At 38.9% G+C, this 24,543-nt stretch overlaps 1 protein-coding gene across 1 annotated transcript in view; it reads right to left on the bottom strand.

Moving 5' to 3' along the window:
* Nucleotides 1–24,543, bottom strand: part of lamc3 (laminin, gamma 3) — a 221,498-nt gene that overhangs the window by 69,823 nt on the left and 127,132 nt on the right. The window contains exon 12 of the mRNA XM_020465728.2: nt 21,190–21,426. Coding sequence (XP_020321317.1) covers nt 21,190–21,426 — 237 coding nt within the window. The remainder of the gene's footprint in view (nt 1–21,189; nt 21,427–24,543) is intronic.

Here is a 24,543-nt window from a genome sequence, read left to right as displayed (position 1 = left end):
TGAGGACAGTGCCCCATCATACAAACACATGAAAATCATATTTCAACCAAGCAGGTGTCATGAAAGTCTGAAATAATGAGATAATTCATGCCTTAACTTTGAAGATCTTCTTCTGTTGGCACTCCAATATGTCCCAGAAACATCACAAATGGTCATTTTGTTCGATAAATTCCTTCTTCATATCCCCAAAATGTCCATTTATTTGGCACATTTGATTCTGAAATACACCGGTTCCAACTCGCCCAACATGACTACAAATGATCTTATAAGTTACCTGTAAACTTGGTCCAAACATTTCAAACAACTTTCCTAATCCAACTATAGGTATCCTAAAAAGTAAATAATCAATCAAATTTAAGACGGAATATACTGTGTTCAATAGTGGATCAAATCAAAGTGGAGCGAGCTCCAGGTCGCGCGCACCAAACAATGTAGTCCACTTGGCTTGACACTTAGAGGGTACAGCTGTACTTCTTCATTTCTCAAAGGAAAAACATCAACCAATTTCTAAAGACTGTTGTTATCTAGTGGAAGCCATAGGAACTACAACCAGGTGCCTCATAAATCTAGTTTCACATAGAAAATAATAGAAAACACAGTGACCTAAAAAAAAGAAATTCTTGGATAGTTTGTCCTCGGGGTTTCGCCTTCCAAATAAGTTATGTTATACTCACAGACACAATTTTAACAGTTTTTGGAAACTATAGAGTGTTCTCTATCAAAATCTACCGATTACTTGCATATCCTAGCCTCTGGGCCTGAGTGGCAGGCAGTTTACTTTGGGCACGCTTTTCATCCGGATGTGAAAATACTGCCCCTATACCAAAGAGGTTTTAATTATCATCTGCCCGCTTAACCCGGAAGCCAGCCACACCAATGTGTCAGAAGAAACAATTGACGACAGAGGTCCGGCTCGCCGCAAGAGTACAATAAGTCAAGTAAAGTCCCCCAGGACAAACCCCCCCTAACACAGACTATGTTGGGCCAATTGTGAGCCGCCCTATGGGACTCCCAATCACGGCCTGTTGTGACATAGCCTGGGATCAAATCCAGATCTGTAGTGACACCTCCAGCACTGCGATGCAGTGCCTTAGACCACTGCGCTACTCGGGAGGCCTCTTTGTCTTTTTCTTGAAGAAGATGGTGCCGACAGACATGGCTGCTCTGCTTCTAGCTCCTAAGCAATGTTATTTCTTACATTATTAGTCCAGAACGTGTTATCCAAAACAACTTTTGGATATCAGAGCAGCTGAAACTCACCAGCATTACGACCAGAAATACAACTTTCCAGAATTGGATCCTTTGTTAAGTTTAAGTTTGCAGACGACACAACAGTAGTAGGCCTGTTTACCAGCAATGGCGAGACAGCCTACAATTAGGAGGTGAGGACCCTGGAGAAGGTGAAAAACTTGAAGAAGCAGTGGAGAAGGTGAAATGCTTTCGTGTCCTTAGGAGGCTCAAGAAATTCAGCTTGGCCCCTTGGTGCTTTTACAGATGCACAATTGAGAGCCTCCTGTAAGGCTGTATCATCACCTGGTACGGCTACTACACCGCCCGCAACCACAGGTCTCTCCAGAGGGTGGTGCGGTCTTCCCAACGCATCATCGGGGGCGCAATGCCTGCCCTCTAGGATACTTACAACACCCGATGTCACAGGAAGGCCAAAAAGATAATCAAGGACATCAACCACCCGAGCAACGGCGAGGTCAGTACAGGTACATTAAAGCTGGGACCGGGAGACTGAAAAACAGATTCTATTTCAAGGCCATCAGACTGTTAAATAGCCATCACTAACCGGCTACCACTCTGTTACTCAATCCTGCACATTAAAGGCCGCTACCCTATATACATAGACATGGAATCATTGTGACGTTAATAATGGAATACATACTGCTTTACTTATTTCAATGTATATACTCTGTTGTATTCTACTGTATTTTAGTCAATGCCACTCCGACATTGCTCGTCCTAATATTTATATATTTCTTAATTCCATTCTTTCACTTTAAGATTTGTGTGTATTGTTGTGAAATGTTAGACACTACTGCACTGTTGGAGCTAGGAACAGAAGCATTTTGCTACACCCGCAATAACATTTGCTAAATATGTGTATGTGACCAATAAAATGTGATTTTATTTAAATACAGTAAAGCATTTTAGCTATAAAACGAAATAACAAAGGGATCCTTGAATTATTAAACAATGAATAAACCGCAATATGTCAGTTCAGTGACTGAATTCAGGAATTGATTTGATTTTTTATTATTGGCTCTATTGGAGACTTTAATTAAAAGCTTTTTTTGTTAGAACATACCATATGGGATTGATTATAATATGTTGTAAATTAGGCTAACCAATTGTAGGCTAACCAATGCCCAAAAGGTGATTCAGTGAAAATAAAAATCTGATTGATTTATCAAGACCAGTCCCCATGCCTGTCTCAAAGCAGTGTGAAACGGTGCTAAAATAGTTGACCACAAGCAGGTAGGATGTTGCTTCAAATCCAATCAGAACAATTGGATGGCTTTGGGTGTTTTAGTAAGCAACACTTTATTACCTTCAATTGCATTAGCCTATATTATTGCAATACTTCCATCATTCAGAGATATTTATTCACATAGTAATTCATTTTGGATCCATCCAGATGTGTTTGGAAAACAGTGCATGTGGTGGGCTATGCAAAGAGATGGGTGAAGTGACATGCCTCACAAACATCCATTAATACATTTATAGTCCCTAAACTCGGCAAGAGTCTATTGTCCTGCTGATAGCCCATCAAGGGTGGATGGCTTTTTTTGTATTCCAATTTATTGGAAAAGCTGCTAAACCATTTACACCTGGCCCACAGCGTTGTTGCATACTTACAGTACAATGCACTTTCACCCCATTCTCTGCCTGACTCTGTACCAATGCCACCGGATTATTTTTTCTATCGTTGTTATCTATTTCGTAAGATTCCACAAGCAAATGTAATAAATTAAACACATTAAATAGCTCAGGTATTGAAAATATGTGAAATATGCTTATTAGCGGAGGCTTCGTGGCATTGCCATGAACTTTTAATTTTGCAGATATCACTTGCGAATAATCAGTCAGCACATATGTTTTAAGAATATAATGGAATAGAACAGACCATTTTAATTTATTTTTGAATAAAAACATTACAGTGTAGTAATAAGCTACTGTCCAGTTACACCTTCTTCTTCTGACAGAGGAAGAGCAATTCTTAAATTATTGTCCTACATTCAATCAGTCTCTTCTTCTTCATCCTCATCATTCAGTTCATTCAAATTCAATTGTCATACATTAATCACTCCCATTCAACAAGTCCAAATCGCTTTTGCATGTGCTCCAAAGGGATAACTTGAAATAACATGATGAAGTCAGAAGTTTACCTTAGCCAAATACTTTTAAACAATTTAAAGGCAATGCTACTAAATACTATTTGAGTGTATGTAAACTTCTGACCCACTGGGAATGTGATGAAAGAAATAAAAGCTGAAATAAATAATTCTCTCTACTATTATTCTGACATTTCGCATTCCTAAAATAAAGTGGTGATCCTAACTGACCTAAAACGGAATTTTTAACATGATTAAATGTCAGGAATTGTGAATACTGAGTTGAACTTGGGTAGCCTTCCACAAGCTTCCCACAATAAGTTGGGTACATTTTGGCCCATTCCTCCTGACAGAGCTGGTGTAACTGAGTCAGTTTTGAAGGCCTCCTTGCTCGCACACGTCTTTTCAGTTCTGCCCACACATTTTCTATGGGATTGAGGTCAGGGCTTTGTGATGGCCACTCCAATACCTTGACTTTGTTGTCCTTAAGCCATTTTGCCACAACTTTGGAAGTATGCTTGGGGTCATTGTCCATTTGGAAGACCCATTTGCGACCAAGCTTTAACTTCCCGACTGAGGTCTTGAGATGTTGCTTCAATATATCCACATAATTTTCCTGCCTCATGATGCCATCTATTTTGTGAAGTGCACCAGTCCCTCCTGCAGCAAATCACCCCCACAACATGATGCTGCCACCCCTGTGTTTTACGGTTGGGATGGTATTCTTTGGCTTGCAAGCCTCCCCTTTTTTCCTCCAAACATAACGATGGTCATCATTTTAATTTCATCATACCAGAGGACATTTCTCCAAAAACTACAATCTTGTCCCCATGTGCAGTTGCAAACCATAGTCTGTCTTTTTTTCTTTTCTCCCCATTTTCATGGTATCCAATTGTTGTAGTAGCTACTATCTTGTCTCAACCAAGCCACACTGCTTCTTAACACAGCGCGCATCCAACCCGGAAGCCAATGAGGAAACACCGTGCACCTGGCAACCTTGGTTAGCACGCACTGCGCCCGGCCCACCACAGGAGTCACTGGTGCGCGATGAGACAATGAAATCCCTACTGACCAAGCCCTCCCTAATCCGGACGACGCTAGGCCAATTGTGCATCGCCCCACGGACCTCCCGGTCGCGGCCAATTACGACAGCGCTTGGGCACAAACCCAGGGACCCTGATGGCACAGCTGGCGCTGCAGTACAGCGCCCTTAACCACTGCACCACCCAGGAGGCCTTTAGTCTGTCTTTTTTATGGTGGTTTTGGAGCAGTGGCTTCTTCCTTGCTGAGCAGCCTTTCATGTTATGTCGATATAGGACTCATTTTATTGTGGATATAGATACTTTTGTACCTGTTTCCTCCAGCATCTTCACAAGGTCCTTTGCTGTTGTTCTGGGATTGATTTGCACTTTTCGTACCATAGTACGTTCAGCTCTAGGAGACAGTCTCCTTCCTGAGCGGTACGACGGCTGCGTGGTCCCATGGTGCTTATACTTGCATACTTTTGTTTGTACAGATGAACGTGGTACCTTCAGGCGTTTGGAAATTGCTCCCAAGGTTGAACCAGACTTGCGGAGGTCTACAATTTTTTTCTGAGGTCTTGGCTTATTTCTTTTGATTTTCCCATGATGTCAAGCAAAGAGGCACTGAGTTTGAAGGTAGGCCTTGCAAAACATCCACAGGTAAACCTCCAATTGACTCAAATTATGTCAATTAGCCTGTCAGAAGGTTCTAATGCCATGACATCATTTTCTGTACATTTCCAAGCTGTTTAAATGCCCAGTCAACTTAGTGTTTGTAAACTTCTGACCCACTGGAATTGTGATACAGTGAATTATAAGGGAAATAATCTGTCTGTAAACAATTGTTGGAAAAATTACTTATGTCATGCACAAAGTAGATGCTCTAACCGACTTGCCAAAACTATAGTTTGTTAACAAGAAATTTGTGGATTGGTTGAAAAACTAGTTTTAATGACTCCAACATAAGTGTATGCAAATTTCTGACTTCAGCTGTAGGTAAATTAAATCATCTAAAGGAAAAATAAAATTATTTATTAGCCTAGTGGATATAAGTGTTTTAGGCATATCATGTGAATTAGGCCTCATGTAAAATCATTGTCAAAAGCGCAATAAGTGCTGTTGCATGACTAACAGATGGTGTTTACATTACTATATAATTTATCTGGCAGTTTGGAACCATGTAAACAATACTAAATAAAGTGTAACTAATACCAGAGAGTCTGTTCCAATTTTTTTTCAAGTAAAGAAACAGCATAGCAAAGGTTAAAAGCAGACAGAGTTGTGAAATTGCTTTAATTTAATTTTGCATGAAGCTTGGTGATCACAGAATCAGTAGGATATTACTCAAACACTCACATAGGCGATAGAAGCAGGGACAGCATAGGGCTCAGTGACTCACTCATTCCTGGCTTTTGCTCAGTATAAGTATGATATGATTGTCTTTAGCATGCAGTCTCTCCTCTCGCATCAGCTAATTTCGTTTGAAATATTATTTGGATTATAATACATTAATATATTTGTAGGGGTTGATGCATTTTTCGTGAGGGTAAATCTGGTCTGTGATATTGAGTTAGAAATGTAAAACTTCAGAGTACTTAAGCATTGAATACATTGCAACTTTGCCATTTTTTGGCCATTAAGCTACACTCAACTCTGACTGACTGCAGCATCTATCCGTAAGTCTAAACTGTGGCACAGATTGGGGGATTTTCACACCTAGCCAAGCTCTTAGACTAGCGTTGTGTAAATTAATGGAGGTGTGAATGTTTCAGTCAGTCTCTCTCCTATCACACTAGTCCTGCATCAGGCCAAAGAAAAACAGCTGGCAGGTGATCCTGGAGTTGAGAGAGAACTTGTGTAAGTACTATGGCGCAATTACACTTGACATGTGGGCTGACAATTTTCAAAAAACAGGATACTTGTGCATTACAGCCCATTACATAAACAAAGGGTGGAAGTTATCCACCACGGAGTGGGACAGTGCAGCTCATATCTGCAGATAACATAAGGCTAGCTATTGTGAAAGAATACTTGGGAATTCTGTTGATTTCCCTCATCGCTTCAAGAGGCCTACTGTAATTTTGTGGTTCCAAAGGATAAACCATCACCTTCAGATGGATACGTGTTTTCAGAGAGAAGCCAGCTGCGAGCCTGCGACCAGACACGGTGGATGACATCCTTTTCCTGCACAGCAATTTGAATAAGCCCAGTGTTTTTGAATTGATTTTAGTTTTTTAAAATTTGTTGTCTGATATAAGGCTCTTTAAAGTGATTTGAGTTGTCAATGTGCCGCGTTGCATTGTGGAAAAAAAGACCTGTTCTTACTTTATGGCATGATTTATTTTTATTCAAATGTTGAATAAACATGCAGCCAAATGAATTAATGCAAGAAATAGGAATAATAGCTACTGTCTGTAGTCACAAAAACAATTAGGCAATATAAATTGCTATTATTTTGTTGGGTAATGGATCGGCTCTCGGAACTCATTAAGAGGCGGCTTCTGTCTTCAATATAATCATTCATTCAGAAGGTTAAACCCATAGGTCTTAGGCCTGCAGTAAATTCAATTAGATTACCAGGTTAATCATTCAGTTATAATAATCCATGCCTTCTGGGAATGATATGAAGTCCAACAAGTATGGGTGGAGTTGGAAATTTGTCTGTCAGAAGTATTACAATGGAAATGAACTTTTAATCCATCTGTCTGCATATTTCAAGACATGGCATATAAGGGTGCAGTGAGATGGGTTGGACGATACTTTTTTTGTCAATCATCTTGAAAAAAACGTACACAAGAAAACTGAAAATCAACGAATGTCAGCTTTTAAATGCTTTATTATCCAAATGTTGAAAGTGCATGTGGGCGACGGAGAGAAACAAAATGGTGCAGTTTGGCGGAGAGTGATGCGGGCACTAGAGATGGGGGTGTGAACAGGTGGTTATGGGCAGATGTGATGTAGTTGTTGTTTGTTATCTAAAAATATCTAATAAAATCGTACAAAAAAATGAAATAAGTAGAAATGACAAGCTTGCAACGCGCATCTGATTATTCATTATAAATAGGATTTATTTGATTTATTTAGTTTCCATTTTCATTGTAACCACAATGTAAGAAATAATTGAACACACACAACATGAGGAGATTTAACTTAGTCAAAACATTTCTTTACTAAAGACTATCAGACTTATTTATTTTGATTCAAAGCCACGAATGAGTGAGTCACTCAGCTTTATGCTGACAAACATATCTTTATACTGTGAAATAGCCTACTAAATAGGCCAAGCCTAAACGAATGTATTAAATTGCCTAAATAAACTAGTACATTTCTTAAATAAATGAAGTAGGTCAGATCTTGAAAATATGGGCAACCTTTCTCCCCTCCCTATCCTTGCTGGACTCTCTTTCATTCAGTTTCTTCTTGACTTCAGCAAAGAAGGACTTCGTGTTTCAGAAACTCACTTTATATACAGGGTCTATCACTCTTTCACACTGTGGTAAATAAAGCCAGTTATTATTTCTGTCTGTTTTTAGAGGGAGAGAAACTAAAATCCACCATGCCTATTTTTCGAAAATCGTCAGTCCACATGTCAAGTGTAATTGCGCCACAGAATTTACCCAAGTTCTCTCTCTATTCCGGGACTACCTGCCAGCTATTTTTTTTGTTGCCTAATGCAGGACTCTAGTACCAGAGAAGAGAGAAACTCTTGGACTGAAACATTCACACCTCCATTAATTTATGAAAAGATAGTCAATTTTTGCCACAGTTCAGAGAGTACCAATAGATCAGTGTTCTAACTCTACTGTACCAATAGATCAGTGTTCTAACCTTGTGATAGTGTGGTGCAATGACAGAATGATGCAATTTACCACAATCTGTCACCATCTACCACAAATCTGACCGACTTCACAGGTTGAACGTTTGAACGTAAAAAATGTTTTTTTTAATCATATTGCGTTTTTTTGTTGTTGAACTTTCATGTGCCTTAATAACAAACTTGTATGCCATCTGTAAATACAAATAAAGTTGCTAAATTATGAGCCTAGTTGGATTAGCCAAAGAAAAAGCCAGGAACCTTCCCGCTAACAATGATTGGCTGAGATACTGAGTTGGCTGGACATGCCGAGAGATGAGTTTCAGATTGGTCCTGCAGAGTAGCATCTTGTGTCTATAAAAGTAGCTGCTCGTTATGCGCAGATAATCCTTTCTACTGCAGTTGTTTCTAAAGATATAAAGTCAGCCACGGAGAACTGCAAATATCAATAACATTGCTGCCCTGAATTTATCAGGAGCTATCGACAAAGGTCAACGGGAAAAAGTTGTGATGGACTACTTTCTGGAGGATGATCAACAGTGTTGTTGTCACAGAAGAGGTTGACCGAGTTTTGAAATCAATGGAAGTCAACGAGCCAAACAGGCTGTGTAAACTAAACGGAAATGACACAGGACGTCTTATTTAATAAAAGGGTTTGCAGTCTGCCGTGAAGCTTTCATTATTGTATACGGGTAAGAATCTAGCTACAGTTTCAGAAATGATACATTTCTAATTTTACAGAAAGTTATTTTCATTACAAGTTAAAGCTTGCTGTTAGCTAGCCAGCTGGAGTTCGATGACTGGCTTGCTAGCTAACATTGAACGTACTTGGTTAACTTTAGCTAGATATGACAATCAGTTTGTATTACTAGTAACATCACTCTATGCATTAGGATTATAGTAAAAATGTTTAGCTAGTTAACGTTACAATGTCTAAACAAAAGACCCCAAGTTAAAGTTTGCCATTAGCTAGCTAACGTTAGCTGAGGTTAGATGGCTGGCTTGCTAGGTAACATTAACTTAATGTATGAAGTGTGTGTAACGTTCGTGATGTTTTCTCAGAATGCCATTTCGCAATGCTAGTTATAGCCTAATGTTAGCTAGCTAACTAGCTAACATTGAACCTATTTGGTTAACTTTAGCTAGCTATGACAATCAGTTTGTATTGCTAGTAAAATCTTGCTGTTAGCTAGCCAGCTGACGTTAGATGGCTGGCTAGTTAGCTAACATTACCTGTACGAACTGTGTATAGTGATATTATCTCAGAATGACATTTCGCATCTATTGTATAATAATGCTAAAATACTTGTATCTGGAATTTGTCTTTCAGCATCAGTAGAACATGCCTGACTTTCCTCCACCAGTCAAACAAGGAGAATGGTCTAATGCCTCCCATCAACAAAAGAGATGGCCCAAGCAAGCAAAGGCAGCAGCGCAGTCATCAACTACATGCACAAGCTCCACCACAGCCTGAACCTTCATGTTCTGATCACAGGCCACACCAAGTTTGCCCTTGACTGGTGCTTCGGCCTTATCAAGCAGCCCTGCAGAAAGACGAGAGTGAAAACCTTGTCTGAGATTACTAGTGTTGTGAAGGACAGCACTGTGACAGGGTCAACATCTCACAGCTGGTTGGACTGGAACATAGTACTGTGCTGGTGGAAAGCTAAGGCTGGCAACAACACCTGACTCCGTTCTTCAGGCCACTGCCACAGATAAAGCAGTCGCAGCCCTTCGGGTGAAAATAATTGTTGTTGTATTGTATGAGGTGAATTGATGTTGTGCAGGGTTGTAATGTCTTCAGATTTCTTGCTGTTGTTCTTATTCATCTGCTGCGCAATGCTGTCATCCTTCCACCCATAGATTGTCTGCCTGTACAAGCACCACCTGGACTGGACACAGCTAGACAACGTATCAATGTATCTTTTTGAGAAGATCGGGGAGTTTTGCGAGCAAGAGGTTATGGACGCCACATGCCCTGCACGAAAGTCCAGGGCAGGACAGAAACAGCCTCTCTCCTAACACATCTCATATGTTGCTGCTACAATTTTTTTTATCCTGCTGCTCAGCCACTTTACCCCTGATTGTATGCATATAACTCGTCTATCACTGATATAGTTATTGATATCGTTCTTGTACTGTACATACCAGAGGTGTGGACTTGAGTCACATGACCTGGACTCGAGTAAGACTCAAGTCACAAATATGATGACTTGGCCTCAACTTTGACTTTTAATTTAAAAAATGATGCTATTAAAAAATGTGTGCATCGCATCAACTCTTCATTTAACAGATTACAGTTTGAATCAGACAGCAGCCAATAAAATTGTGCCAGCTGAGAAAAAGTTGTTCGTGGCAGTGCAGAGGAATGTCGGCGGGTGAATTCAGATGGAGCCCTTGGAAAGATGATACCCAAAAGTATTATATTTGGATATGAAGACAACGCTGTATCAACAAAAAACAGATTGCAACTTCAAAACATGCCGGAAGAAAATTACAGACAGAGGCGCAACAATTTCCAACTTTGTTCGACATTTGATTTGGATCTCTTTTAGTCCCCATCTGGACTAATCTTCCAAGAGTCCTTAAACATTAAAATACAATTTATAATACAAACACATGTTCACATGTAACACACTATTACAAACAAACATAATATACTAACTTAATGACCCAATAAATACTCAATCTAAAAAATATTGATTCTTCATCTACTATAGTCCCACAACATTTCTATGTATTATATTTAAATGGTTTGAAAATTATTTTTACATTTATATATTGAAAGGTTTCTGGTTTGCTCAGTTAATTTATTCAATTTCTTTATTGCTCTAAATCTAAATGTTATTTTGCCTGTTTCTCTTTTCTGTCTGGATAACACATAGATGGTGGACAATCTATTCCTAGTATTTATGGAATGTCTGTCTCTTACCAACTGAATACCGTTGTGAATAGAACTTGGCATGTTTTTTTCATTTATCTTGTCAATTGATGACCAACCAAGAACATTGCACATGACTGCAACAGAAGAACCATATCTCCACCTTAAAACAATCCTTGCTGCTTTGTTCTGTGCAATCTGCAGCCTCCTAACTTCACTTGATGATGCATTTCCCCAGACCACAGAACAGTAGTTCACTTGACTCTCAATTAATGCTTGTTTTATTTGCTTAAGAATTTTTCCTGGTAAATATTTAGCTATCCTTCTGATTATGCCTGCTGTTTTAATTATTTTACATAGATTAATTATTTGAGACAACCATGATAAGCAGTTCTCTAGCTGCACTCCCAATAGTTTGGTTTCTGCCACTCCTTCAATTTGTACTCCTTCCATACCTAATTGTATCCCATGCTGTTTTGGCCTTTTCCTAGTGGAACAGACCAACATAACTTTGGTTTTCTTGGTGTTTAAAACAAGTTTGTTCTGGCAAACCCACTTCCTGATATTCTCCAAATTTCCTTGTAAAGCTTGCTGTACCTGTTGAACCGATTGTCTTGCTGCATAAATTGTAGAATCATCTGCACATATAGTAGCTTGAGTTTCAGCTAAGGCATAGGGAGGGTTATTGGTATATATTAAATAAAGAAGTAACCCAAGGCAGTTGCCCTGCGGTATTCCACAGTTTAACACATCAGGGGTAGAGAATTAACCATTGATATAGGTGGACTGTTTCCTGTCAGTTAGATATGACTGTACCTAATTCAATCCTTAATACCATGTATTAATTTTGTCAAAATTATTTAATGATCCACTAAATCAAACGCTGCACTGAAATCTAAAAATTGAGCCACTGGTCAGTCATGTCAACCAATGCAGTGGTTGTGGAATGTTTTTTTTGCGATTATCATGCTCATTGGCTGTAATCAAATCATTATTTTCCATGTACTCCCATATTTGTCTACTCACAATAGCCTCCAATATCTTACTGATTGTAGGGAGTAGACTAATTGGTTGACTATTGGCAGGAGTAATGGGTTCTTTGCTGTCTTTCGGAACACAATTTCGCATGTTTCCATACATTTGCAAACATCCCCTTTTCCAGTGACCAATTAAATATGTATATGAGCAGCACAGCGAAGCAAAAAATTGTCCATAAGACCATAACCTGTAGATTTATCATCAGGTAATGACTTCAATAGGTTTAACATCTCCTCCACTGACACCATTTGGGGACTAAAAGAGCAGATCTTGTTGCTCATAATATGATCATCAATCCATTGGAAAATAGCTTTTTTGGAAGAATGTATGTTTACATTGTTGCTCAGAAAATTGATTTTCTATGTAAAACATCTGCAAAATGATTGGCAATATTGACTGGTTTTGTTTTTTATTCTCCCATCAACCTCCACACTAGATGGGCATGATGAGATAGATGTACCAAGTAAGCACTTAACTGTGTTCCATACCTTTTTAGAATAATTTTCACAATCAATAAAAGCATTGTTGTAAAATAACTTTTTTTCTTTTGATTCAATTGAAATGCATAATTACATAATGTTCTATAATTCTGTTCATCAATTTCAAATTTTGACTTGGCTGCTAAGGCTTTTGCCATATTTCTTTGAGAAAAAGCCTCACCCAGTTCATCATCAATCCATGGAGATGGATGAGCAGCAACTGTACTCTTTCTTATAGGGGCATGATGGTCCATTACCTCAGTGAGCAAATCAATAAAACATTCTGTAGCGTGATTTAGTTCATCCTCTAGATAAATCAGCTTCCAGGGTACAGCAGCCAAATCATTTGAAAATAGCTCATGATTAAATGTTTTAAAATTTCTCTTGACCACAACCCTAGGGGGTTTCTTTGGACCTTGGTGTTCATGGTTATGGTCACAATATTATGGTCTGTCCAGCCCACTGGCATTGATCTGTCTTTTTAAGCATTGCAATGGTATATTACAGAAAATCAGATCAATGCATGTATCTGAACGATGACCCAACTAATTGATGATCTAGTAGTATCATTAACCATTTGTTTCAAACCACAGTTCTCGGCATATCTCATAAATTTTGTTCTATTCGAATTATTGTGATCCTTCCAATTTATATTAAAATCACCCAAGATAAATACATCTCTGTTGCTATCTGTGGCCTGGTCAAACCCAGTACATAAGTCATCCAAATAGGACACTTTAGAGCTAGGAGGTCTATACACACATCCCACCACATCCCACCTGGTGAGGCAGATGTACTTGAGCCCATAGTGCTTCTACTTGACATACATTAAGGTTATCCCTCCTCTCAAAATGTATATGATTCTGAATATACACTGCTACAGCCCCACCATTCCTATTCCTATCCCTTCTCAGTAGACTATATCCATGAATGTTCATTTGCCCATCATTTACAGATGCATCTAAATGTGTTTCGGTCAAAGCCAAAATATGAAAATGATTTATGTTGACCAAGTTAAAAAACCTCATGTATTTTGTTAGGAAGGCTACATACATTAACCTGAGCTATATGCAACCCTTTCCTTGTCAAGTGGAGATCAATAGAGCATGTATTTGTTGTAGTTGAGGTTGTTATGATACACTTTAACACACAAACTCAAATTTGAACATTAAATTAAAATAGCCAGGGAGTCATTCATGATTTGCATAAATGTAATATACTAACTATTACTCTTGTTAAAAATATGAAATGGCATTACATTTGGTGAAGAGCATGCGTAGCACATTCATCTCCTGCACATCTATCACTCCAGTGTTTTATTGGCATATTGTAATTACTTCGCCACCATGGCTATTTATTGCCTTACCTCCCTTACCTTACCTCATTTGCACACACGGTATATTGAACTTTTCCACTGTATTATTGACTGTATGTTTGTTTATTCCATGTGTAACTCTGTGTTGTTGTATGTGTCAAACGGCTTTGCTTTATCTTGGCCAGGTCGCAGTTGTAAATGAGAACCTGTTCTCAACTTGCTGGTTAAATAAAAGTGAAAAAAAGAGCACATTATGACTTGTTTAGGACTCGAAACTCAAAGTTAAAGACTTGAGACTTGACTTGATACTTGACGTTCTTGACTTGAGATTTGATTCGGACTTGCCTGTCTTGACTTGGGACTTGAGTGCTAAGACTTGAGACATACTTACTGAAAAAGTGTGTGCGAGCAAGGAGGCCTACAAACCTGACTCAGTTACACCAGCTTTGTCAGGAGGAATGGGCCAAAATTCACCCAACTTATTTTGGGAAGCTTGAGGAAGTCTACCCAAAACGTTTTACCCAAGTTAAACAATTTAAAGGCAATGCTACTAAATACTAATTAGGTGTATGTCAACTTCTGACCCACTGGGAATGTGATGCAAGAAATAAAAGCTGAAATAAATCATTCTCTCTGCTATTATTCTGACATTTCACATTCTTAAAATAAAGTGGTGATCCTAACTGACCTAAGACAGGGAATTTTTACTAGGATTATATGTCAGGAATTGTGAAAAACGGAGGTTAAAAGTATTTGGTTAAGGTGTATGAATCTTCCGACTTCAACTGTATGGAATACTATGTGACAAGTGCGTGTGTAACAGTATATTAAGTATCCTGATGTACTGGCGTGAAGGCAAATGGGCAGTGGTGTTTCAGTAAAAATACTTTAAAGTACTCCTTAAGTAGTTTTTTGGTGGTATCTGTACATTAGTTTATTATTCATATTTTTGCCGTCTTTTACTTTTACTTCACTACATTCCGAAATAAAATAATGTATTTTCTACTCCATACATTTTCCCTGACAAAAGTATTTGTTACATTTTGACAGGAATAGTCCAATTCACATACTTATCAAGAGAACATCCATGGTCATCCCTACTGCATCAGATCTGCCAGACTCACTAAACACAAAGGCTTTGTTTGTAAATTATGTGAGTGTCGGAGTGTGACCCTGACTATCGTCAATCTATTTTTTTTTTCAAATTAAAAAAATTGTGCCATCTGGTTTAATATAAGGAATTCGAAATTATTTATACTTTTACTCAAATATGACAATTTAGTACTTTTTCCACCATTGAATGTGGCTGGGGGTTATAGCATTTATTTCACATGATTCATCAATTTAGACAAGTGTGTTTGGGTAAGTGTCATCTAATATTTATAAAATAGTTTTATCTGGACACTTTCTGTTTCCCTGGAATTTTTCCTCATTGTAGGCTACTACCACGTTTAGTCTTATTCTTTACTACACTACACACTGCACATGACCTCACATGTGAATCCTTAAAGAGATGGGTGGGGATGGTTTAAGAGGGTGTGAACAATGCTGAATGGGTGTGTAGACAGAGGAAAGCTCTCAAGTAGGTACCACAACATTCAACATTCATTGGCCCTTTTCCCATTGTTCCTCAAAAATGCAGTGTATGATAAACCATTTTGTAGCTTTTAGTCTTTACTTTTATCCAATGTAAAATGAACCATTTCCAGTTTTACTACATAAAACCGTTTTGAGTCAGTCACAAATGATTGCGGCATAATCTCAAAACATTAAATTGAGGAACCAGTGTATTTCTAGATGAAACACTGATTAGGTTTGGTGAGAAAGTTCGATTTTTTTCTATTGTACTTAGTCAATTGGAAATGTGTTTAAAGTTGAGAAAAAACAGCCTTTTTGATGATCTGTTTTGAGTTTTGTACTAAGAGTTGTGAAATTTTACCACATACACCTGAAAATAGTACCAAACCGATTAAAACAACTGTAAAATGTAGGGGAGGTGGGAAATTAGAATCTTTTTGGGGCGTGGTTTAGACACAGCTCTTTTTGTGCAACCGTGAGTGATGGTGTCATTTCAGCAATTAAGCAGGAAGTGGTGTGCCTTGTTGAATATATATATATATATCACCGTTAAGGGCTGTTCTTGTGCACAGCACATCATGGAGTGTCTGGATGCAGTACTTAACTTTGGTTTAATGGCCTAATGTTATAAAGCCCAGAGGTGCCTTATTGCTTTTATGAAGTGGTTACTAATGTATTTAGAGCTGCAAAACTACATGTTTTGTCTTACATGTGGTGTGGACTGATATACCATGGCTTTCAAGCCAATCAGCATTCAAAGATCAAACCACCCAGTTTATAATAGATTTGATATAATGTGTTATATTATGCTAGTACATATTCTATGAATATGATCAGTGACTGAGTTTTGTGAAAGACTCATGTATGAGAATGCTTGACTAAAGTCAGTGGTTCTCAATTCTCTCTAGCTGTTCCAGAGATAGCTTACTTGATTCAACCTGCCCAATTAACACAATAATAATGCCTAAGGAGTGAACAGATAAAATCGTGTCTTTCAAGAAATTGGATAATATTTAAAGGAAACCAGATCAAAGTATGATGACCAAAGTATGAAAAATTACTGTTGCTTCTACATTTATAAAGTTTGATCATAAAGTTACTGGTCCCCTTCCTGATATGAAACGCTTGGATTTATTATTAAGGGGACAAGGTGACATCACCGTATCGCTCATTTTTATACATCAATGGTAACATAATATTCTCTTAATGATATTAACTGTCTTCTTGGTAAACAACTCCAGTGTAGATTTGGCCTTGTGTTTTAGGTTATTGTCCTGCTGAAAGGTGAATTCATCTCCCCAGTGTCTGGTGAAAAGCAGGTTGAACCTAGTTTTCCTCTAGGATTTTGCCTGTGCTTAGCTCCATTTAGTGTATTTTTTATCCTGAAAAACTCCCCAGTCCTTAACGATTACAAGCATACCCATAACATGATGGAGCCAGGACAAAAAGCTAATTGCTTTGTCAATTTTCTTTGCAGTATTACTTTAGTGCCTTGTGGGAAACAGGATGCATGTTTTGGAATATTTAATTCTCTACATGCTTCTTTCTTTTCACTCTGTCAGTTATGTTAGTATTGTGGAGTAACTACAATGTTGTTGATCCATGCTTAGTTTTGCCCTTTCACAGCCATTAAACTCTATAACTATTGTAAAGTCACCATTGACTTCATGGTGAAATTCCTTAGTGGCAATTGAGTTAGGAAGTACGCCTGTATCTTTGTAGTAACTGGGTGTATTGATACACCTCCTAATGTGTAATTAATAACCCCACCATGCTCAAAGGGATATTCAATGTAAATTTTTTAAAATTGTATATATCTACCATTAGGTCAAATCAAATCAAATGTTATTGGTCACATACACATATTCAGCAGATGTTATAGCGGGTGAAGCGAAATGCTAGGTGTCATTCTTTGAGAGGCATTAGAAAACCTTCCTCGTCTTTGTGGTTGAATCTGTGTTTGAATTCCACTTCTCGACTGAGAGACCTTACAGACAATTGTATGTGTGGGGTACAGAGATGAGGTGATCATTCAAAAAATCATGTTAAACACTAATATTGCACACAGAATCCATGCAACTAATATGACTTGTTAAGCATCATTTTTACTCCTGAACATCAGGCTTACCATACGAAAGGGGTTTAATACTTATTGACTCAAGACATTTCAGCTTTGAATTTTTTATGAATAAAAAAAAAACGTTCCACTTTGATGTTATTGTGTATTGAAGGCACTGTAGAACATGTTTTTAATTAATAGGTATTTATAGAACCTGAGGAAAAGGTTCTTTATAGCACCATACAGGTTCCATGGTTATTTATTGAACCTTCAAGAAAGGGTTGTCCTCTTAAGGATTCAACCCTTTTTTTTTTTTTTTTCGCCTAAAATGACATACCCAAATCTAACTGCCTGTAGCTCAGGACCTGAAGCAAGGATATGCATACTCTTGATATCATTTGAAAGGAAACACTTCGAAGTTCGTGGAAATGTGAAATTAATGTAGAAGAATATAACACATTAGATCTGGTAAAAGATAATACAAAGAAAAATGTTTGTTTTTTGTACCATCCTCTTTGAAATGCAAGAGAAAGGCCACAATGCATTATTCCAGCCAAGGCGCAATTAACATTTTGGCCACTAGATGGCAGCAGTGTATGTGCAAAGTTTTAGACTGATCCAATGGACCATTGCACATATATTCAAAATGTTCTATCAAGACTGCCCAAATGTGTCTAATTGGTTTATGAATACATTTTCAAGTTCATAATTGTGCATTCTCCTCAAACAATAGCATGCTATGCTTTCACTGTAATAGCTACTGTAAATTGGACAGTGCAGTTATATTAACAAGAATTGAAGCTTTCTGACAATATCAGATATGTCTATGTCCTTGGATTTTTTTGTTTGTTACCTACAACCTCACGCTAATCACATTAGCCTACGTTAGCTCAACCGTCCTGCAGGGGACACACCAATCCTGTAGAGGATATATAGCACCAATTAAAGGTTTTCTTGTGGCTACAAGGAAATAACCCCTATCTGGTACTATTTAAAATGCTTTCTTGTATGTAGAGTAATCTAAAAGGGTGATAGAAAGATATGAGTTGCAGAGAGAGAGAGAGACGAACAAAATGAGTGTTCCTTAGGGGTTCTTTAGGTAGGGGAGCCGTTTGAACCCTTTGATCGCTTCAATTGTTCTTTATAGTTCATAAAAGGGTACTTTGCTCTTTTAGTGATAATTAAAATGTATGGGTGGTAGCTCATGTAAATATTTTGGGTCTGGTTTCCACACAGCTTTTCTTGTGCCACCCAGTTTCTCATATGTTATATTACACTATTACATGTTATATATGCTCAGAAACAGTGTGTTGTGAAAAACTCACATATGGTCTTGCATAAATTGAGAACGGTTGACTGATTTAGTAGTTGTCAATTCGCTCTTCAGGGACCCCCAACCATTCCAGACTAGGGTTGAATGACGGGAACCCGGTTACCAAGATTTACCGGGATTTACCGCCCAAAACCACTCCTTTTTCTTAGGATAAATAACTGCGAGAAACCGTTAAATTATAATAAATAATTTATATTAACAGCATGGTGTGAAATGGAACTGTTAAATGATATGCAATGTCTAAATCTGGCTTCTCTACATCCTCTGCATGATGAATCAACGATCAGGGTGGGGACAGACCCATCTCAGTATGGAGCACAGTTCTAGACCTATCATCTCATTATGGTAAGTTTTTTACTTGTGACAGTGTGTCAAGGTTTTCCTCCTCTTCGTCTGAAGAGGAGAGGCGAGAAGGATCGGAGGACCAATATGCGGCGTGGTAAGTGTCCACGGTTCTTTTAATGAGAAATATTCAACATGAACAACTGATAAACGTGAAACAAATTAAAACCGAAAACAGTACCGTGTGGTGAAAAAAACACAGACACGGAAACAAACACCCTCAATCAGAGACAACTAATGACACCTGCCTCTGATTGAGAACCATACTAGGCCGAAACATAGAAATCCCAAAATCATAGAAAAACAAACATAGACTGCCCCCCCAACTCACGCCCTGACCATACTAAATAATGACAAAACAAAGGAAATAAAGGTCCGAACGTGACACAGTGTAACCGATGTGAAATGGCTAGCTAGTTAGAGCGGTGTGCGCTAACTAGCTAGCCATTTCACATCCGTTACACTGTCACAAGTAAAACATGTATAATATAATAGCTTGCTGGACAGTATTTTATTTTAGCATTTCAATAGACTATTCGTTTAATACAGCAGCCAATAGAACTCACGGGGAGTTTGAAAGAACAGCGAACGCACAATGGCGGTAGGCTATAGCAGGTATTTATTCAGACCCATAACCATTCAATCTTTGTGAAGTGAAGTGAAAGCCTTCTCCGTCTAATTCTAGTCCTGTATTAATCAAGGATGATAAGGACAACAAAACATATTTCGTTTAACTGTTGAAAGCGAGGAAGGAATGAAGCAACAATAGAGAAGAGAAAGAAGAGGTAAGACAATAACATTAGGGGAAATATTATGAATGTTTCAGCCTACTAATAATACAAATACGCTCTATTATATTTCAAAATTAAAATCAAATTTGCTAGCCTATACTTGTATATTTGTAGGCCGCATGTGCTGCACCAGTATCAAATGTTCTCTTCTGCTTTATCATGGTTTGAACAATGTGCGTAATTCCAGTCCATATAATACAGTATCATACAATACAATACAGTAATACAGTTCACACTGAAAAAGATTAGCCTACTGGAGCTAGTTTAATTTATTTACCCAAGAGAGTATACAGCTAGCTACATCTGTGGGCTTTTATGTTTTTCTGCCATGCGTAATGTTCAGTAGCCTATATCATACAGTCAGTATATGTATTGGATAACGGCACAATAATTTGGGCATCTTTTGGCTTGGGCTCAAGGATGGTGCTTTATGGAACCTTATCGTAAATGTAGGGCTTATAAAATGTATTTAACATATGGCTCATCAGTCTCAGGTAGCATCAGGCTGATCCAAGCTCTAATTCAATCTAGACATTTATATGCTTTAAAATGCTTTTCAATGACACTTCCATTTTTTGGCTGGAAATACCGGGTTACCCAGGAGAAAAGTGATTTATTCTTGGGATGGAACATTTGTAAAATAATGAGAAAATATTCAACCCTATTCCAGACTTATAAACACAATAATAGAACCTATGTAATTTTAACAATACAATATGGCTATTAAACCAGAATTCATAAAAAAAATGTGTGGTTCTTTATGGAACCATTCTCTATAAATGTTTTATAAAGAATCATAAAAAGGGTTCTATATAGCCCTCAAAAGGGTTGTTACCATTGCGGAACCTTTTTTTGGTGCTATGTAGAACCTTTTTTTTATGTATCTTCACAGAACTTTAAGAAAGGGTTCTTTACATCATCAAACAGGTTCCATTTAGAACATTATGAAAAAAAGTTTTATATAGCTCCAAAAAGGGTTCTGCTTATTTTACAAGCCAAATAACCCTTATTTGGCACTATATAGAACCATTTGCTTTCAGTGTGCAGAGAGAGGAGTAGAAAAGAGTAGGGAAGGGAAGAAAAGCGAAGGTGGAGAAGGAGATAGAGGATATGAGAAGAGAGAAAGAGAGGTAAAAAGAGAAAGAGAGAAAATGAGAGAACAATAAAACACGAGAGACAGATTAAAAATCTCCTACCTGTCTCAGGGTGGCAGGGTCCGTGCTGGTGGCAGGTGCAGGGCACACAGGGTGACAGGGGTCCTCTGTTAGGGACCTCTCTGGTGTAGCCTGGGGCACAGAGCTCACAGAACTGACCCCCAAACCCCGGGGGGCACGTACACACCTCAACCCAGGGAGCAGGGGGGGTAGAGGATGTAACAGGGCTGGAGGAGTGTGCAGCGGAGGCCAGGGTTACCCCTGAGAGTTGGGACGTGTCTGGGGAGAGAGTTTGGAGATCATTAATACTTTAACTCCAACTCTGGAGAGAGAGGAGGAAGAGAGAGAGGGCATGAATGCTCAAACGTACTAACTCTGAAAAGCTACTCTGACATACTGAAGTTAATGGTCCAGTAATAATGTGTGATTGATCATCAGGAATTTAGCCAAGTTGCTGTTGCATAGGCAGTGGTGTAAGTACTTAAAAAATACTTTAAAGTACTACTTAAGAAGTTATTTGGGGTATCTGTACTTTACTTTACAATTTATACTTCACTACATTCCTAAAGAAAATAATATACTTTTTACTACATACATTTTCCCTGACACCCAAAAGTACTCGTCACATTTTGACAGAAAAATGGTCCAATTCACACACTTTTTTATTGTCTCTGATCTGGCGGACACAAATGCTTTGTTTAACAATTATGTCTGAGTGTTGGAGTGTGCCCCTGGCTATCCATCAATAAAAAATAAAATAAGTGAAATGGTGCATTCTGGTTTGCTTAGTATAAGGAATTTGAAATGGTTTATACTTTAACTTTTGATACTTAAGTACATTTGAGCAATTCCATTTAATTTTGATATTTAAGTATATTTAAAACCAAATACTTTTAGACTTTTACTCAAGTGATGTTTTACTGGGTGACTTTCACTTTAACTTGAGTTCATTTCTATTAAGGTATCTTAATTTTTACTCAAGTACGACAATTGAGTACATTTTCCACCACTGTATATAGGTGGGAATTCACCCCATATGTCTTTTACTGTAGGCTATTTGCCCATGCATGAGGGTGGTGTAGAATATAGCTCTGTAGGATACAGTAGTGTGCGAGTGATATCAGCTGGTAAAGCTAACACTTTTATCATCTCTGTCTCTCTGGATATTCACTCGAGGTCCCGAGGTGCCCAATAAGACAAGCCAGCTGTTCACCATGTAAACTCTGTTACACATTGTAGCTCTATGATATTGTGGGTGTGTATGTGTTTGCGCGCGCATAAACGCATTTGATGCACATGGGTGTACACACACACCTAGCTACCTCACTCTGGGAATCTCTGATAAAACAAAATAAATCAGTGCAGTGGAGTGAGGGAGGAGGAGGAATGGAGGAGAGGAAGAGGAGGAGAGGTGGAGGTATGGCAGGAGCCTGCACCCACAGGGATTACTGATCCCTCTCCTTCATGAATAGTGATGGGGGGATAGTACAGGTTGAATCCTCCTCAGCCATCATACAGAATACTACCACCACTAGTCAAGGTCCAGCGCCTGGCTTTTAACAGTGTGTGTGCAAGTGTGTCAGTCACAGCGAGTCAGGGGTGTGAGATTTTCATGAGATTACATTTTTTGCCTGTGGGAGGGGGGGAAAAGACAGGATCTCCCTCTGCCTGTGGGAGAGGGGGAAAAGACAGGATGAGCATGAGGAAGAGAGAGAACTTGGGCTCTAACAAATTGTGATCCCCTGATCCTTCGGCGACGATCAAACACAGTTCATTTACCATACTATCTGCAAATCAGCACCCAACCAACTCATCCCCCCTGACTGCTTGCTAACCCCTGTACAACACTATCTATCTCTCTCTCTCTCTCTCTCTCTCTCTCTCTCTTCCTTTTCTCCATCTCCTCATGTCTTCCTATTTTTCTCTCTCCAACTCTCTCCCACTTCGTCTTTTGTCCATCTCCTCACCGCTCCCTTTCCATCTGTCTCTCTTTGCATCTCTTTCTCCCTTCTCTCCATCTTGCTCTCTCCCCCTCTCCCATCATACCTTTTTCCACCCCTCACAACTCCCTACCCTAACATAACATTCCCAGTACCACTTAGCTGTCACACAGGCAGGATCCTCACCCAACAATGTGACAGAAATCGCCTACAGACAATCCTGTCATTAAAATAATTCAGCCTAATAATGAATGCCATAATCTGTGTTTTGGTGCAGGGAGGGAGGGAAAAGCGCTTTGTGGGATTTCCCTATTAGCGTCTCTGGGTGTCTGAAGAGATAAGGCACTTCTAACACTGTTTGGGAACTAATTTGAGACACAAATCATGTGCAATGTTTTCCTCTGCGATGTGCATAGAGGTTGTATGAATGTGTGTGTATGTATGTAAGAGGGAGAGAGAAAGAGTGTGTGTGTGTGTGTGTGTGTGTGTGTGTGTGTGTGTGTGTGTGTGTGTGTGTGTGTGTGTGTGTGTGTGTGTGTGTGTGTGTGTGTGTGTGTGTGTGTGTGTGTGTGTGTGTGTGTGCGTGAGAGATAGCGACTGAATGTGTATGTATACATGAGTATGGATGCAAGTGTGAATGTATGCATGTGCATAGTGTGTATGTAAGTTTTAATGTGTGTGTGGCTGTGACACCCGCAATTAAAGTGGCTGAAAGAGAGATAATGGCTTTGAATAGCTGTTCTGTCATCTATGTGCTGTAATCCAATGCAATCCCTCTCAGATCATCTCAGTACATTGATCTAAACACTACGAGAGAGAGAGAGAGAGAGAGCCCCCACCCCCCCAAAAGAGCAGAAGATTTGGAAGAACAGACAGGCAAAATCTGTGAATGAAAGTCCTGCTCTCCCATAGATGGACTTGGCACAACTCAATGCTTCAGTCAGAGCAGGTGTGTGTTGAACACTCAGCGACAAGTCACTCAGTCTAAAGATGCCCTTAACTGATAATGGAAATGTGTGTCTGTGTGTGCCTCTATCACTTATTAGGCTAAAAGTGGTTGTGTGTATAAACTAGACAGATAGAGTGTGTGTGCGTGTGTGCATGCGTGCGTGTCTATCTGAAAGTGAATTAGGCAGACTGTTACTAAGTGAGCTAGAGCTGCAGTAGTGAACTTCCCTTGCCAGTGAACAAACTTGGCAGCTGATATTTGCGAGGCCCAGCGGTGCTATCAGAGAGATTCTCCTCAGAGCCTAACAGAAGAGGCCAGCGATAATGAGAGGGCAGCAGGTTGAGAGCAGGAAGTAGGAACCAGACTGCTGTCTATTAACGAACTGCTGTAGGAAAGCCCTCTCATGTTTGGCAGGAAAATGTGAATAACAGGGCAGAGCCACTACACTGACTACAGAGCATGTTGCCTGCTTGCACATCATACCTTAACAACTTTTCTGATGAAGAA

This window comes from Oncorhynchus kisutch, linkage group LG29 (assembly GCF_002021735.2).
Source record: "Oncorhynchus kisutch isolate 150728-3 linkage group LG29, Okis_V2, whole genome shotgun sequence".
Taxonomy (NCBI): domain Eukaryota; kingdom Metazoa; phylum Chordata; class Actinopteri; order Salmoniformes; family Salmonidae; genus Oncorhynchus; species Oncorhynchus kisutch.
This window is presented reverse-complemented; position numbering and strand designations above follow the sequence as displayed.